The sequence below is a fragment of the Camelina sativa genome, chromosome 18 (assembly GCF_000633955.1).
Source record: "Camelina sativa cultivar DH55 chromosome 18, Cs, whole genome shotgun sequence".
NCBI classification, from domain to species: domain Eukaryota; kingdom Viridiplantae; phylum Streptophyta; class Magnoliopsida; order Brassicales; family Brassicaceae; genus Camelina; species Camelina sativa.
The window spans coordinates 12,386,327-12,403,425 of record NC_025702.1 but is presented as its reverse complement, the minus strand read 5'-3'; the positions used below and the strand labels follow the sequence as shown (position 1 = coordinate 12,403,425).

The following is a 17,099-nucleotide window of genomic DNA, read 5'->3' as shown; positions in this document are numbered from 1 at the left end:
TGTTGCTCTTTAATTTTATTTTATTAAGTTTGACATACAAAATAATTAAATAGACAATCTTCTTAATTTACTCTAATATATAATATTATGCCTTAAAATTATATGCCTTAAATAATATGCAATTTTTATTAATTTAGTTTTTTTTCTGTGAACTTTTTTATTAATTTAGTAAATTCATTATATATAATAAAGACATAATATTACGTGTTTTATAACCTGATGAGTGTTAGATTTTAGAAAATTAAATACAAAAATATATCTATGAATGTCTAAAAATATAAACAGCCTATTTTAAAAAATCAAAAATTAAAAAATAAAAAGCACTTTAGCTTAAAGAGAAAGCTACTACCATATGTGTCAATGGCATAGAAACACAACAGATAGAACAAATTGTTTAACCTGTGCCAAAAAAAAAAAGAGCAAAGTAAAAGAAAAAGAAAAAGGAACAAAAAAAAAAAAAAAAAAGCTCCAAAACCAAAAAATATATTAAAAAGAAAAAAATCTCTCTCCTCTACAAAAAAAAATGCCATTTTCATTTATCTTTTCTTCTTCCTTTCCAAGAAAAAAAAAGATTAAAACCCATTTCGAAAAAGCTCACCTTCTCTTCTCTTTCTTCTTCCTTTCTATATATATAAATCCTTTACCTCTCCATATCCGTTGACAAAGCCAAACTCTTTACTCTCTCTCTCTCTCTTTCACCATTAGTCTCTCTCTCTCTCTCTCAATGGAAGCTCTAAGCTTTATGAAGTTCTGGTTAACAACCACCAACACAACCATCAAACCCCGCCGTGAAACCAGAATCTCAGAGTCCGCCGTCAATTCCACCACCGCACCAGAAAGTCCCGAACTTGACCTCTGCGGCGAAGGAGACGACTCATTCTTCGAGCTCGAGATCTCTCTCTCCGATTTCAAAACAGAGAGACTCGAAACAACCACCACGTTCTCTGTTTCCAACAAAAGCAAAATCCTCCCTTTCGTCGACATCGCCACCACGAAACCACAGCAGTCTCCGACCACTCTCCTTAAATCCGGCCCAAAGTTTCGAGCTTTCTCGTTCAAGAAGTCAACGACGACGAAGAAGAAAGAAGAAAACAACAGAAGCCTAAACATGAGGTTCAGAACCGACGACGAAACAATGACGAGTTTCAGAAAAACGGCAAGCATTGGGAGGCTACAACAACTAGACGACACGATGTTCGACGGCTCTGTTTCCCCTGTTTCGTCATCTTCTTCTTCTTCGTCCAAGAGATTCTTCAGTCTCATAAAGCCTCTATACACTAAAACGACGAAGAAACAGAGCAGTGGCAGCGGTGTATCTTCCTCGATTACTTCTCCGACGTCTTCACCGGCGGCGAGGGAGAAACAGAGGAGTAATCTTCCATCGGGGATAAGAAGTGTGAGGAGACAGCTTGGGAAAAGCCGGTCAGCTTCTGCGGCTATAGGAGGGATGTCTCCGGCTAACAGAGTCGTCGATGAGTCTTTTCAAGTTCAACAAGATGGGATTCAAAGTGCCATCCTTCATTGCAAAAAATCGTTTCATGGCTCAAGAGGTATGTTAATAAAAACAGAGTAATTAATTTCTCTGTAATTTTTTTAATTTGATTATTTTGGTTAATAATTTTTATTTTTGTTTACTTTTTCAGAATCTTCTTTGTTATCAAGATCTACTAGTGAATCTTCTTCACAAGAGAAACTAAGTACTTCGTCTTCTGAAGGTAATTAAACTAAAAAAAAAACTTGTAATTTTGATGATAATATTATAAGGTTTGAAGTGTGATTATGAAAGATAAAAATGCTAATTAAATTTTTTGTTGTTTTTGTAGATTCGTATTTGTTTCCAAGGATTGGAAGTGATACAATGTCGGAGAAATCAATGGATAGCTTGAGTTCAATTAAGGAACAACGGGAGAAGATTTGCGATTAGGGTTTTAATTTTGTAAAAATATATAGTATGAAATTAGATTAGTTTGCAGGATTTTTAGTTATTTTGTAAAATTAGTTTTAAAAATGAAGATGGTGATGATGATGATGATGATGATGATGATGACAAAAACAGATAAATCTTGTGGCAGAGTCCCATATTAGTGAAGGGTGTTGTTTTATCTGCCTTTTGTATAGTGATGTATCATTATGTGAATCCTGACACTTCAGAATTGAAAAAATCTTATTATATATGGTAAATATATATTTATTACATATCTATGTCGTCTTCGTTTGTCACACACCTCTCAATGTATTGTGTCACCCTTACTAGAAAAAAAAAAACCTTAAGAATATTTTCTAGTGAAGAAATTGTAGCTTTGAGCTTTTGATTAAGGAATGTTTAGAGAACGAGAACAGTAAAATGCGTTCAGTAAAAAATAAAATGTTGTTAATGCAAATATTATAAACCAAACGATACTGTAATTTTTGGCTTAACCTTTGTACCACAATACTATATGAAACAAATAAAAATTATTGAATTCGTCTATGCAAAACATTATTTTAAGAACTATGACAAGGAGTAAATGTATCAAATTGATGACTCTATAATCAAAGAAATAGCTGAAGTTATTTAATCCATTTCATTATTTTACGTAGCTGTTTAGTTTTGCCAACTACTGAAAGCGAACACCATCAAATTAGATTTACTTTGGTGTATTGATCATATCACTTCATTAGGATAGGAGCCTAGGAGGTGGGTAGTAGAAAAAAATTATGATATGTTGATTTGATATTAAATCTAATATCAACTATCAAACTATATGAAAACTCAAGATTTATCAGAAATAAAATCAAAACTAAAGTAAACTTTTCAGATTGTATGTAATTTTCTTACCCTGGCGAAAATGTTAATAAAAATAAAAGTTCAAACTTTAAATATTTTGGAATTCTTTTCTCACTTTCGCATTTGGAAGTGACTTGACAGTCACTGGGTCCATTATTTTTTTTTCTCATTTTCACTACTTTTCTTTCTGCTATTTCACTTTCCAAGAAAATATATATACATGAAATCTGACAGTACTAATTCATCATGCTGACCTATTTTTATTTATTTATCTATGTGTATATAGTATCTATCAGCCTATCAGATTACTTTTAACTTTTTCAGATTCTCATTATTTCACATAATCTAATCTTTTGAATCTATGTTCAAATTTATTTTGTCACCTACAAGGCTACAACCTCAAACAAAAATCGGATTAAAAACACAATTTACACTATATATATCCAAAATTTTGCTCCACTTGTAACTTGTAAGTTTCAGATTTTGGACGGCAATAATGGCCAGCACGTTGAATGTTTTTTTTTCCAATATATGTTTGATCAATTTATGAATATTTTTGTCTGTGTGAACTATAAAAATCAACTATGAAAATAAACTTTTTTGAGTACTAAAGTCAACTGAATATTTTATTACTGTACTCGTTATAAAATTGTGTTAGCGAATGCAATCCATTCTTGACTTAGAACTATTTATTTTTTTGGATTTAATGCATGCGTTAGCAAACGACCAAAACGAGTGACATAAGTATTTATTTTAAGGTTATTAGACAAATCTTGCAAGTGAGAGTTTTGGATCCCACCACAACAACCGACTAGAGTCACCTAACAAAAGTTCGAACACAAACATTAAAAAGAAGTTCAAAAATCGTAATTTCTACTTTCTTCTTCAAACGTAAACAAGAGAGTAAAAAATAGTTACCCATTTAATATGGGTGTAAAATAGAGAACATAAGACGACAACAATTTATGAGGTTTGACAAATGTGTCTAATTGCTAAACTTTTATAATTGAAAAAAATATATATCGAACAAAATCTTTAGCTCAACATAGTGACATTCGCAAAAGAATCACACACTCGTATCGATATTTTTCCTAAATTATATGATTAACAATAATATACTGTATTAAAGTTACTCATTCAGAGAAAAACAACAAATAAAAATAGAATAGAATGGCCTTTATGTCTTTAACAGAGACCAGACCACGTGGTCTTCGAAACACAGGCTCAAAAGAAAAGTGCAAGAAAGCTCGCAGAGAAAGGAGTAGAGCCACGAGACAAGAGCCATCTGCTTTCTTACACGGAACTGAACAACCCGAACCGGTCAAAGTTAAAAAGACCGAGCAGGTCTTGAATCTTGATCAGATTTATATTTTCATACTAGCTAGTATATGAACTAATAAGTTTGTAACAATTTGGTGGATAATAAATGTAGATTTGAATATTCAAGAAAGAGTTATGACAGTTTGGTTTTTGGGTTGTGTGTGAGATAGGGAGAGAGATGCTTGTGGCGAAGTGAACACACCATTACACAATAACATCTTTACGCGTTTTATAAATTGTTGCAACTTCTCCACTACAATATCAATATGGCGTTCGTTACAAGCTCTGACCATCGTGTCCTCTTCTTCTTCCACTCATATTATTAGTATTTTTTTTCCTTTTCGCCTCGTTACTTTAATCTCATTTTTTGGGGGAGGGGTTTTATACTTTTATCTTCGTTCAAGTTACAAGAAAACTTCCTTCATGTATATGGACCATACTAACTTGAGAAACATGTCAATAATTATTTACGTTAGTGTCAATTTAGTTTCTCTTTCATTTATTTAAACGTATGTTATGTATCACTATCTTTTTCAAAAATAAAAGAGGACAGAGAGAGATGGTGCGAAAATGTTGACCTAAGAAGTAGCCCGACTGAAAAAGTATTGGGTCTAAAGTCTAGGTCAAGATGATAACCACTCAAATGAAAATTTGACCTTACTTCTTCTCTCTTGTGCTACTTTTTTCCTTTCCATCATACAAATTCATCCTCAATTTCGTATTGAGGAAAAAAAGAACAATCAAGAAAGAAAGAATGAGTATAGTGGAAAATTTTCAAATCCATTGTTCACATCATCTTTTGGGGTTCTCAAGTGTCTCTGATTGATAGACTAACCATAAAAATCAACTTATTCAGTTACCAGAAGAGACAATTCACTGATCTTCTCGACACAATAATAAAGCTTGCCCTGAATATATTACAAGACCAAAAAAGGGAAATTTAGCTTATAATAATAATTAAAAAAAAAATCAGTTCTATTCAAACATGTACAATTGCAGCAGAAGCATAAGGGCATGCCATCAGTCATCCTCTAATAAGTGTCTTAAATATTAATTAATAATAATCTTATCTAAAATCTCCCACTAACTTCTATTTATTTTTTTCTCCTCCATTGGTCATCTTTTACATATGAATGTCTTAAGAATGAAAGAACACAAATATATTACATTGTTGATTCTTTGACAACAAGCAAAAAAAATCTCAAACTAGAGTTTTGATTCTAATAGAGTTTTGATTCCAAATGACACCTAAAAGCTCCAGTACATGAAGACACAAAAGCCAGTTGTAGATAGGAGAGTGAAACACCTTAAGAAGTTGATGGTCACCAAGTGGAGGACTGAGTTGCAGAGAACAAATCAGCAAAAGCTCTCTCCGGTGCCAAATCCTGCAGTTTCCAACAAAGAGAAGGAAACTGTAATATCTGATAAAGTCTACCCCAAAATCACCTAGACACTCTAAATTGAATCTGTTCAAAGTTAAAACAACGCTGATTTTCTTCTCCACAGTAGATTGAACTTTCTTATTGCAGTCACATCCTCTAAAGTCATCATCTATACTCAAACATAGAACACACCAAATAGGAACAAGAAAAGATGCTACACATGACACAAAATTACATCAACTAAAACCACATAGAAATACACAAGAGAGAAAATGGAACTTAATCCCAATAATAGTAACATGACTAACACCAAACCGGAACAAAGTTATCTCAGCTGATAATATCAAATAAATAAGCAAACTCCTCATCAATTGCCACATAACCTATAACCAATTATTCTGTCATCAATACATGGTAAGGCTAATGAGAACTAAATAAGTAGTAGCAAAAGGGTCACACATTGAGTTAACTACATCACAAAAACCAACAGATCAAATGCCCTCAATCAGTATACAATGAATTCGAACTCAATTGTTACAGATGAACTTGTAAAAAACCATTACCAGATCCAACACGAAAATCAGAAACACAAACGAGAGCATCATATTTTTAACTACCAATCAAAATTCAAACTAAAACCCAGATCAACAATTATCACCAAAGGGGAAACAAACCAAAAAAAATGAAAGCTTACCAGCAGAAGAACCCACGAGAAGGATCCTATTATAGAATTTGTATCAAGAACACCTTTCAAGCTTAAGAACACAAAAGTAAAAGAATTACTCTCTTTATTGATCTTTAGGAAAAATCTCTCAAAAACCTAAAGCCCTCTTGTTCTCTCTTAAACTCTTAAAGGTATACCACACCTTGGCAACTCTTTATATAGAGATCTCTCTAGACTAATTTCATTTTTCACAATAGGTAAACTAACATTATTTAGATGACTCCTAAATAGAAATAATCATATTCCATAACTTGATAGGATTAGGATAGCTTGCACTCCAAGCTATCTTCAAGCTTAACCAACATTCTCCCCTTTAAGCTTGAAATCACATTTTGACACATCTTGAACTCCTATAAGATCTCTCATCTCCTTAAATTTAATCCTACCAAGAACTTTGGTTAGGATATCAGCTTTCTGTTCTTCACCAGAAATGTGCTCCACCTCCACCTGTTCATTCTCTACACACTCACGTATAAAATGATATCTCTTGTGAATGTGCTTGCTGCGACCATGGAAAACAGGATTCTTAGTGAGTGTTATCGTCGACTTGTTATCTAGCAGAATCGAGACCTTCTCACAAGGTTCTCCGGTAACTTCACCTAGAATCTCTTGTAACCAGATTGCTTGCTTTGTCGCCTCCGTGGCAGCCATAAATTCAGCTTCACACGATGATAAAGCCACCGTATCAAGCTTCTGAGAACACCAAGTAATAGGACACTCATTCAAATAGAAAACATGACCACTCGTACTTCTACCATTATCTTCGTCCACATTGTGACTACTGTCACTGAAACCGACCAGTTGAGCATTCTTCTCTCGCTTATAAACAAGGCCATAAGAACGAGTTCCCTGCAAATACCTCAGTATATGTTTTAACGCCGCACCGTGAGACTCCTTGGGATCATGCATGTAACGACTTAGAACACCAACAAAGTACGCAAGATCAGGAAGTCTGAATCAAGTAACGAAGGCATCCAATCGTCCTCCGATACTTCTTGACATCAATACTCTTCTCAGTTTGATCTTTAGAGAACTTAACACCAAAGTCCATGAACTGCATTACACTCTCCCATACCAGTTTCACTCAGGATCTTATCAGCATATCTTTCTTGTTTAAGAATAATACCAAAGTCAGATTGAGAAACTTCAATGCCGATGTAGTACGTAAGCTTACCGAGGTCACTCATATCAAATTTCAACGCCATTCGCCTTTTAAAGTCCAGGATTACTTCAAGGCTCGAACCTGTGACAAGAAGGTCATCAACATACACAACCACAATAAGACGATGCTCCTTCTCTTGCTTATGAAACATAGAGGGTTCCTTAGAACACTTCACCAAGTTAAGCTCCTTGAGAATCTGCTTCAGCTTATTGTTCCAAGCTCTAGGTGCTTGCCGAAGTCCGTATGAGGCCTTGTATAGCTTGTAGACCTTATCCTCACTTCCTAGAATAACAAAAACTTCTGGCTGATTATCATAAACATCCTCCTTCAGCTCCCCATGAAGAAACACAGCTTTTACATCAAGATGATGTATCTCCCATCCGTTAGAGGCTACTAGAGTGATGATAAAGCGAATTGTTTCAATGCGTGCTACAAGGGCAAACACCTCATCAAAATCAATCCCATGACGCTGCACATAACCTTTAGCCACAAGTCGTGCCTTCTACTTATTTATGCTTCCATCAGAATTGCGTTTAATCTTAAATACCCACTTTACACTGATAGGTTTAGCTCCAAGAGGAAGATCAACCAGATTACATGTATTATTCTTGATAATTGAGGACAATTCTTCTTGACACGCTTGTAGCCAAACTTTCTCACTCTTAGCTTTATTAAAATCCCATGGCTCTTCATTGAGTGCAAACAGCAGACGTTCGACCTCTGCTTCTGCAAAAAGTATATATTCCTGCAGATAGCTTGGTTTCCTTGTTACTCTAGCTGACCTTCGCAATTCTTGTACTTCTTGATTCTGATCCTCGTCCTCCTCATGATCACCTTGATCTTGATCGTTTTCAGTTTCAGAAAACTCATCTTCTTCTATATCTCTATCAAAACTGTGACTCTGCTCACGACTCTGTTCGCGAGTCTGTTCACGCGTGTCCTCTGTTTCTCCGTAACTCCCTTCTTCTCTTAAACCGTTATTACCAAAGGCTCCAAAAGTAAGAATGAAGGTTCCTGAACCATCAACATCTTCATTACCTGTATTACACCATCTCCAGCTCTTTTGTTCATCAAAAACTACATCTCTACTCACTGTTATTCTTCGGCTTGCAGGATCCAACAAACGATAAGCCTTCAATCCTGGCTCAGTTCCCAGGTGCACAAGCATTCTAGTTCTATCATCAAGCTTCTTCAGGTGTTGAACTTCAGTCTTTGCATAGATTATACATCCGAATACTCGGAGGTGCTCCACATTCGGCTTCTTCCCCTTAAATGCTTCGTATGGGGTTTGATTAACAAGTGCTCTGGTAGCCACTCTGTTTATTAGATATGTAGTATGTCTAATAGCTTTTCCCCATAGATAATTAGGCATGTTCATATGCTTTAAGAGGCTCCTGGTCATCTCCATCATTGTTCGATTTCGTCGTTCTACTACACCGTTCTGCTGAGGTGTATAAGGTGCGGTTAACTGCCTTTTGATCCCAGTTTCTTCAAAAAAACGTTGAAACTCTTGTGATAGGAACTCACCACCTCGATCAGTTCGAAACTTTTTAATTGTCCTGCCCGTCTCTTGTTCAACTGTTGCTTTGAAGGATTTATACTTGCTAAAAGCTTCGCTTTTTTCCTTCAAGAGAAGCGTCCACATGTAGCAATCATCTATCAGAACAAAGACATACCGGTTTCTAGACAGTGTAGATGGAGTAATAGGACCACAAAGATCCCCATGGATAAGCTCTAGCACATGTGTTGCTCGAAACGATGTTGACTGTGGAAAAACTCTTCTCACCTGTTTACCAAGTAAACATGATGCACAAACCTCCTTCTCGACCTCAAGGTTTGGCATTCCTAAGACAAGTTTATGCTTTATCATTGTCTTCATACTCTCACTTCCAATATGTCCTAATCGTGAATGCCACTTGCTTGAATTACCCGAAGATATAAGCTGTAAACACTTGGGGTTCTCTGCTTCCATAGGCACCTTGTACAACCGATTTCTAGACCTTGCAGCTTTTACCAACAGTCGACCATCCTGATCATGCAATGTCAACACGTCACCACGCATTCGAACATCACACCCGGACTCAGCAACCTGTCCAAGGCTTATAATATTGCTTCTTAAGTCAGGTATGAAGTAGACATCAGCTAAAACCTTACGATCCCCATTCTTAGTAATAAAGAGAATTGATCCTTTGCCTTTTATATTTATGCGTGAGTCGTCTCCAAACCTGACCTTACCTGTGACTGTCTCATCATGCTTTGAGAAGTATGACCGATTACCAATCATGTGGTTACTTGCCCATTGTCTAAGTGCCACACATTATCACCATCAATACCTATTTCAAACTTGTTTGGTTTCATATTACGCTCATTAAGATAAACTACTTCGTGCATCATTAATGCGTTAGCGGTTTGTGTGTCCTCTTCCTCATTCTCATGTGTCTCCTGCAACTTGAGTAGCCTATCCGGAAAATTAGACGTATAGTATCCTACTTTATCACAACGATAGCAGATTACTTTAGATGTATCCCTTTCTTGTCTATATCCATCATTATAGCGACCACGTCCTCCGCGACCATAAAATCTACCACCTTGACCTCTGCCTCTACCTCTTCCTGCATTATAGCTTTCTTGATAGGGTTGATGATCTGTATTTGCATACATGAGCTTTCCTTGATCATCATGTAGAGCTTCTTCTTCACCACTAATTATTTCTTCATAAGCCTTTAAACGACCAACAATATCTTCGAAAGATGTGGTGTTTAGATCGAGCACTTGTTCAAGAGCAGCAACAATATGATTGTATTTCCTCCTTGGCAAGCTGTTAAGAAACTTCTTAACAAGCTTTGGTTCTTCGATATCTTCTCCTAAAGATTCTGATTTTGTAGAAAGTTCAGAGAGTCTTCCAACAAAATCATCAATTGTGTCGGATTCTTTCATCTTAATCATATCAAACTCAGCAATCAATGTTTGAAGTCTCGCTTCTTTAACCCTCTCAGCACGGATGTGCGTGGTTTTTATTGCATCCCAAACTGCCTTGGAGGTTTTAATATTACCAACTTGCAGGAGTTAGGCTTCTGGATCGATTGAAACAGGAGAGCTCTAGCCATATCATTCTTCTCTATGTCGTCTTCCCCTGGTTCGATGGTCTCCCACACTTTGTTAACCTTTAGCGCCACCGTCATACGCATCGACCATACCGTATAATCAGAGTTCAGCATAGGACATTGTATTGAAGACGGACCGTTCTCCTTGGATTTGCTAGTTGTAGTTGCATAGTTTGTAGGAATTAGATCACCCATGTTAGCTACACACAACGACTTCTCCTCCCTAGTTTCTTCTTCTTTACCACGCCGAGGATAAATAGAACAAAGATCTTTTGCTCTGATACCAAATATAGGATTTGTATCAAGAACACCTTTCAAGATTAAGAACACAAAAGTAAAGAATTACTCTCTTTATTGATCTTTAGGAAAAATCTCTCAAAAACCTAAAGCCCTCTTATTCTCTCTTAAACTCTTAAAGGTATACCACACCTTGGCAACTCTTTATATAGAGATCTCTCTAGACTAATTTCTTTTTTCACAATAGGTAAACTAACATTATTTAGATGATTCCTAAATAGAAATAATCCTATTCCATAACTTGGTAGGATTAGGATAGCTTGCTCTCCAAGCTATCTTCAAGCTTAACCAACACCTATGAACACCAACATTCTCACAAAGCCACCGACAAACAGCAACCACATCCTTGACCTCAGCAAAGCCGGTAAGAGTAGCTCTTCCCGTGGATTTGCCATCACCTCTAATATCGAAAGTAACAGCCTCGAAACCCTTTGACGCCAATTCAGAAGCTATGCCTTTGAGCAGAGCTTGACAACCACTGAGAAGCGAGAAAGGGAGGACCAATACATTGTCGTTGGCTACTTGTTCATTTCTGGGTTTGAGGATTCTAGTGTGAAGCTTCACCCCTTCTTCTTATTCAGAGATCAATTTTGTGTGGAAACCGATGAGAACTTCGATTGGGTTGTTCTACTCGATTTTGAAAAATCGATTCATACTCTCGTTTGGTTTCGTTTGTGTCGAGAGAGAGGGAATCAAATGAAGAGAAGAGAAAAAAAAACAATTGAAACCAATAAAATTTTGACACGTTAGGTGTCTCTTAATATCTAAAACACTCTGGACAGAGACACATGTCTCTGGAAATTCCCGATTAAAACATTATTTTTCATTCATTTAATTATTAAAAAAATATAAGACTGATGGGAATGCTCTAAGGATCCTATCTAAGTATCTAACACATCGATTATACAATAATTTTTGTTGAATATGTGTATTTAATGTAGCCTTTAACTTAAGATTTATTTTCAATATATTGAAATATATGCTTAATATAAAATTTATAGAAACCTATAAATTATTTGTAGACCATGTGCATAGTTCGTTTGATTCAGGTCAGCATAATAAATGGTACAGATAGAAAAAAAACATTTCAAATGAATAAACACAAGAATAGTATATGGTTGAATGGCTTAAATATATAACTAACCCTTTAAATATGGTTGTTATATACATATGGCTAATAATAATCGAATTTAACAACCATCAATGATTTACTTTGAAAAATGAACAATTGTTTTTCTTTTCTTTTTTCTTTTTTAGCCTTCATAATAATGTTTATTTATATATTTGACCCAATTTTAACCGATGGTTTACCTAGCAAACCAAAAAAAAAAAAAAATCAAAAATAAGTTAAGTTAGCAACAAGGAAACTTATTTAACATATTATTGTCTCCAACATAAAAAGATTAATAAGAGTTGATCGTGGAAATAAATTAAGAAAAGGTGTACGTTTTAAAAAATACCATACAAACTATGATAACATCATGAAGCTATTCTTTTTGTAAACTCATGATGCTATTTATTAGTTGCTGTATATGAATTTACCAAAATAGTTAAGTATTGTTTTAATAGAGTCTCATTCTAGTACATGTTTGCAACATGTTCTCCAGTGTTCCAATATTGTCTACTCTGGCTGTTGGTCCATCTTAAAAATTAAATATGAAATTGAAAGAAGTTATAACAATAAGCTCATAAACAATGTATTGGTTTAAAAGTCTCTATTAGATGTCTTCCCAAAAACTAATTACATAAACCGAGTGAAAATCTATCAAACCTTCAATCAACTAACAAAATATGCAGTACATGACTAAATTTTTAATCAATTTTGACAAAAATGAGTGTATTTTTCTTATGGGTGTCAAAATGGATCAAGACTAATGGTTCAACTCAAATAAAAAATCCTAATTAATTGAAAATTTTAACCATAATGACTTGATGGATTAAATGAGTTGATGATCAAATGAGTTAATGAGTCAAATGAGTTTAGTTATAATAGGTTTATGAGTTAACGGACTAACCTATCAATTTCAACATTATCAACTTCGTATCATCAATATCATCATAAGAAAAGAAAAAAATATTTTCAAAACACCCTCAAGTGGTAAAACCTTTATGTGTTTTTCTCCTAAAATTTTCTGTTAATTTTCTCGTTATTAGATGCCTTCTTATCATAGCTAAAAGCTAATTAGATGAACCGAGTAAAAATTTATCATAATTTCAATGAATACAAAATGAACAAAATATGCAGTACACATGACTTAAATTTTGATCAATTCTGGCAAAAAAATGACTGTATTTTTCCTTTCAAAACATTGTCAAGTGGGTGAAACTTTTACACGTTTTTCTCTTAAAATTTATGTTAATTTTCTCATTATCACACTATTTTTTATTTGATACATTATTTTCAGATGACACACTACTATTAATAGATGACACATTATGTTTACATGATTCACATTATTCGTTAATTTATGTCACCAAAAAAATTAACCTTATTTAAAGTTTTACCAATTCTGAACTAGTTTTTACTTTTTAGCCATCTACATAATTAACCGTATAAAACTATAATAAATCACTAGAATACTAGAGATTCTAAAGGCCTTGAATCTTGATGGTTTAGTTTTAGTTTTAGTTTTTTTTTTACGTTTCCATTAAAATAGAATCGAAATTTGATAATAATTACAATATTTGAAATAAATACATTTTCACATTTTTGTATAATAGTTTTGCAAAACGAAACCTTTTTATTGACTTTTACGTACGTCTACAAATGGATGTTGCATAAAATGCATTATACAGTGATACTGATAGTCTAACAACACAAACAATGAAACAAACAACCGAGATGGAAATGTATAGTAGACTTGAACTTAAAATTATATTTAATTACTCGTAGTTATAACACGAGTTTATATGTATTTTAGATGCTTCCGAAGTAATAGTGAGCAGCATATAAACAAATTCAATGCGTGCAATGGATCAGTCTCATAACATTCTGTGCAGAATCATGATACAAGATCCGCTCGGAACTCAAAAACAAAAAAACTAACACATGATTTCTTCTTTGTTCTAGTATAGTGTACATTTTAATTTGTCAAAACAATAATCATCAACATCATGTCAATTAATACAGAAATAAATAATGAACACTGTCAATATCATGTCGAGAACATCCACCTCATAAGGAAGCAAGGAGCAATCGACGCCGGTGAACCATACACGTGGCCAAGGCTCAAGATTCCCACAAGAGGAAGAATACGTTGCACCTTGGAAGCGACACGATACCGTTTACCTACATAGAACAAAAAGGAACTTCTATAAATCTTGTTTAGTTTTTGAGTTTTTAGTTTTCGTTAAGACTTTTGAAGTAGATTTTGTTGTCCCCTCTTCTTAGATTCTTCTTTAGATGCTAATGTAGGACCAATATGTCTCCGACCAATTTAGCTTATTAACGTTTTCAACTTTATTTGTCCCGCAAAAAATGTCAATCTGTCTGTTTATGTATAAACACAATGGCCTAATCATCATATACTGTGTTTATAGATGATCTGTACTTAGACATATATTTGATCGATTGTTATGATTAATAAAAGAAGATGGTAGTTTGAGTTGAGGTTCTTTTACATTACTCGAGGTCCCTATGCTTATCATGGGATTTTGAATGCATTGCATGTGACTGTGTGTGATTAAAAAGAGCATATTTTATTATATCTAATCACTGACTAATTTGATATAAGAGGAATTAGTGTAATAAACCCATTTTAATTACTGTTTTAATATCCTCTTTGATCGGTATTTTAAAGATAAAAAACTGTAGGGAACGAATCCTTTGAGTCGCAATGCATATTGCATGTATGACTTCATGAATCATGAGCTACAATATATGAGATCAAAGGCTTCTCAACAAAAAGATGTTTGAGGTTGTGAGACGTTACCATATGTAAACATGACTTCAGATATACACGTACGCACTCACTTTTTTACAGAACGTTCAAAGGCTAATAAGCTGTAAGATTTGTGTTTTTGGATTCTTTAAGTCTCGGTGATTAAAAACACATATTTATGTCCATCTATATATAAAAAAATGCTTGTCAAAATGTCCATAATGTAAGTGAAATGCTAGAGTCATGACTTCAACTCATGGCGAGTGTACTGCTAATTGCTTAATGTGTGTGTTGAAAAGTAATATATTCATACTTTAGCAGAAACAATTGACAAACAAAAATAAGTTGAACTATGAATATATATAATTAGATTACTACGAATAATAAATTTATGAAATCATTCATTTGGAATCATATGTCCATGGAAATCGGAGATTGCAAAGTAGAAATGAATAATACTTAAAATAAAATAAAACTAATCGAACCCATGTTCAAGGAAACCTCGGAGGTTGCAGTTATAAATGAATCATATAATTCATACAATAAACTAAACTAAGAAAGTTGAATATTTGGCTTTTGTCTCCTTACAACGAAACATCATTTTTGTCAACGATACATCATCTAGTCTATAATTCTATACTATGATTATTTCGATAAGTGATATTTGTCCATCCAATTTTGTTTTCGTTTATTTATTTACGGGCTATAAATAGGTTTCAGAAAGCCCATCATGTATAGGCCCAAGTAAACAATTATAGCTTTATTATTTCGCCCTATATTCTCCATTTATTGCAGAAATGCCTTAACATCATACAAAACAGTCCTCGATGAAGTAATAGACAAATTCTCAAGTCAGAAACTCAATTAAGCATCTAATCGCATTCTTCAAAACCTTTTCTCTTCTTTAAGGCTAGTGTTTCTGTGTTGATACGAAGGTTCTTGTAAAATTAACAATTTTAGTGGAAAAAATAAAGTTTCAAACGGGATATATGATATATCATTAAATCATTTAGAAGAAAACATTATTATTAAAGTTGTTTGAAGAAAAAAGCTATAAAAGGTGATTTATTATGAACATATAGCTAAATAACAACGTTAATTAATGACAAACGAGTTAAATGATAGTAAAATAAAATTTCTACTGTCTTATTTATACTTTATCATTTGTTTAAATTTTTTTTTCATTTTAAAACATAAAAATATATTATAAACCATTAATTAATCTACATAAGAAAACTTAATCAAAAACAAGTAGTAAACCCAAGCTGAAGTCTAATTGTTCCAAACCAAATATCTCTTCTCTTGACTGGGGTAAATAGATAAAACTGAAATATTTAGGTTGATTTGTGACATAAAAACTAGTACGAGGGGGATGTCTTTAAGTATTATAGTTTTCCAACCTGGATCCGAATAATATAAAACCCAGGTGGTTCTATGACCAACGGGGATATACATGAATTTTAGAAAGCCCATCATGTTTAAGGCCTAAGTAAAATTTCTATCTTGTTTTGTATTTCTATATATTATTTCTCGTACGCTTTAAGGTTTTACCTAGTAGTATAGTTTAAAGATCGGTAATTAGAAAAACATAACGACAAGCTTATATCAAAATCGTCACTATCTAATTATTAAAGATTTTGAGTGTGATTTTTTAAAAAATGTAACATGTTCTCTCACCCGATATATCACATTATTTGGTCAAACAACTGTGAACGGCAAAAAAATAAAAAATTAATGTGAATGTTGCACATTTACTAGTTCATAATACACGTTCATTACTTTGTCCAATAACACGCTATTTTTACACAATATCACATTGTTATGCACTAAACCACACAATTTTGCCTGAATACATAAGGATCGTTTGGTTTTGAAAATGTCTTTTCATTTTATCTAGTTAAAATAGCCGTAAGTTAAAATGTTTTTAACAAAATATTCAGAAGTGCGAGCCAAATTAAGACAGGAGTTCACGGATTGTAAAAAACAAATAATAGAGGAGAAATGTTGTGATAGAAAACAGTAGGCCCGTGACCTTATTACAATCCGTTCTCCTTTGTATTTTTCTTATACTATATGTTTCCACATCATTAATCTCTGTATACACACATGCATATATATATATATTACTCATACTTATTTAATGGTATTTATGGTTGCTAGCATATGATATGAGTATATATGAAAAATGTAGTGTTACTTAAATTCTTTTGTCCACATGTTTTTAACTTTTTAACTCGTTCTTGGCCTTATTCATACTTGTCGATTCTTTGGATATATCGCTTAAATTTCTGAAGAGTACTGAAAGACCGACACACACGAAGTTTATAAGTTTTTAAAATTTTTTGATATAAGAATAAAGGCTCCCATATGCATATATGAAACTTAATATTCATAATTTCATATACATCTAAGAAGCATAAACACAAAAGAATGCAAGAATCCAAAACTGTACTTCAAGGAAA

General features: G+C 33.5%; 1 protein-coding gene across 1 annotated transcript; it reads left to right on the top strand.

Moving 5' to 3' along the window:
• Nucleotides 585–2,200, top strand: LOC104761296 (probable membrane-associated kinase regulator 5). Its single transcript, XM_010484361.1, has 3 exons — nt 585–1,550; nt 1,644–1,715; nt 1,824–2,200. Exons 1-3 carry the CDS (start codon nt 725–727, stop codon nt 1,922–1,924), a joined length of 999 nt encoding a protein of 332 aa, XP_010482663.1. The 5' UTR covers nt 585–724; the 3' UTR covers nt 1,925–2,200.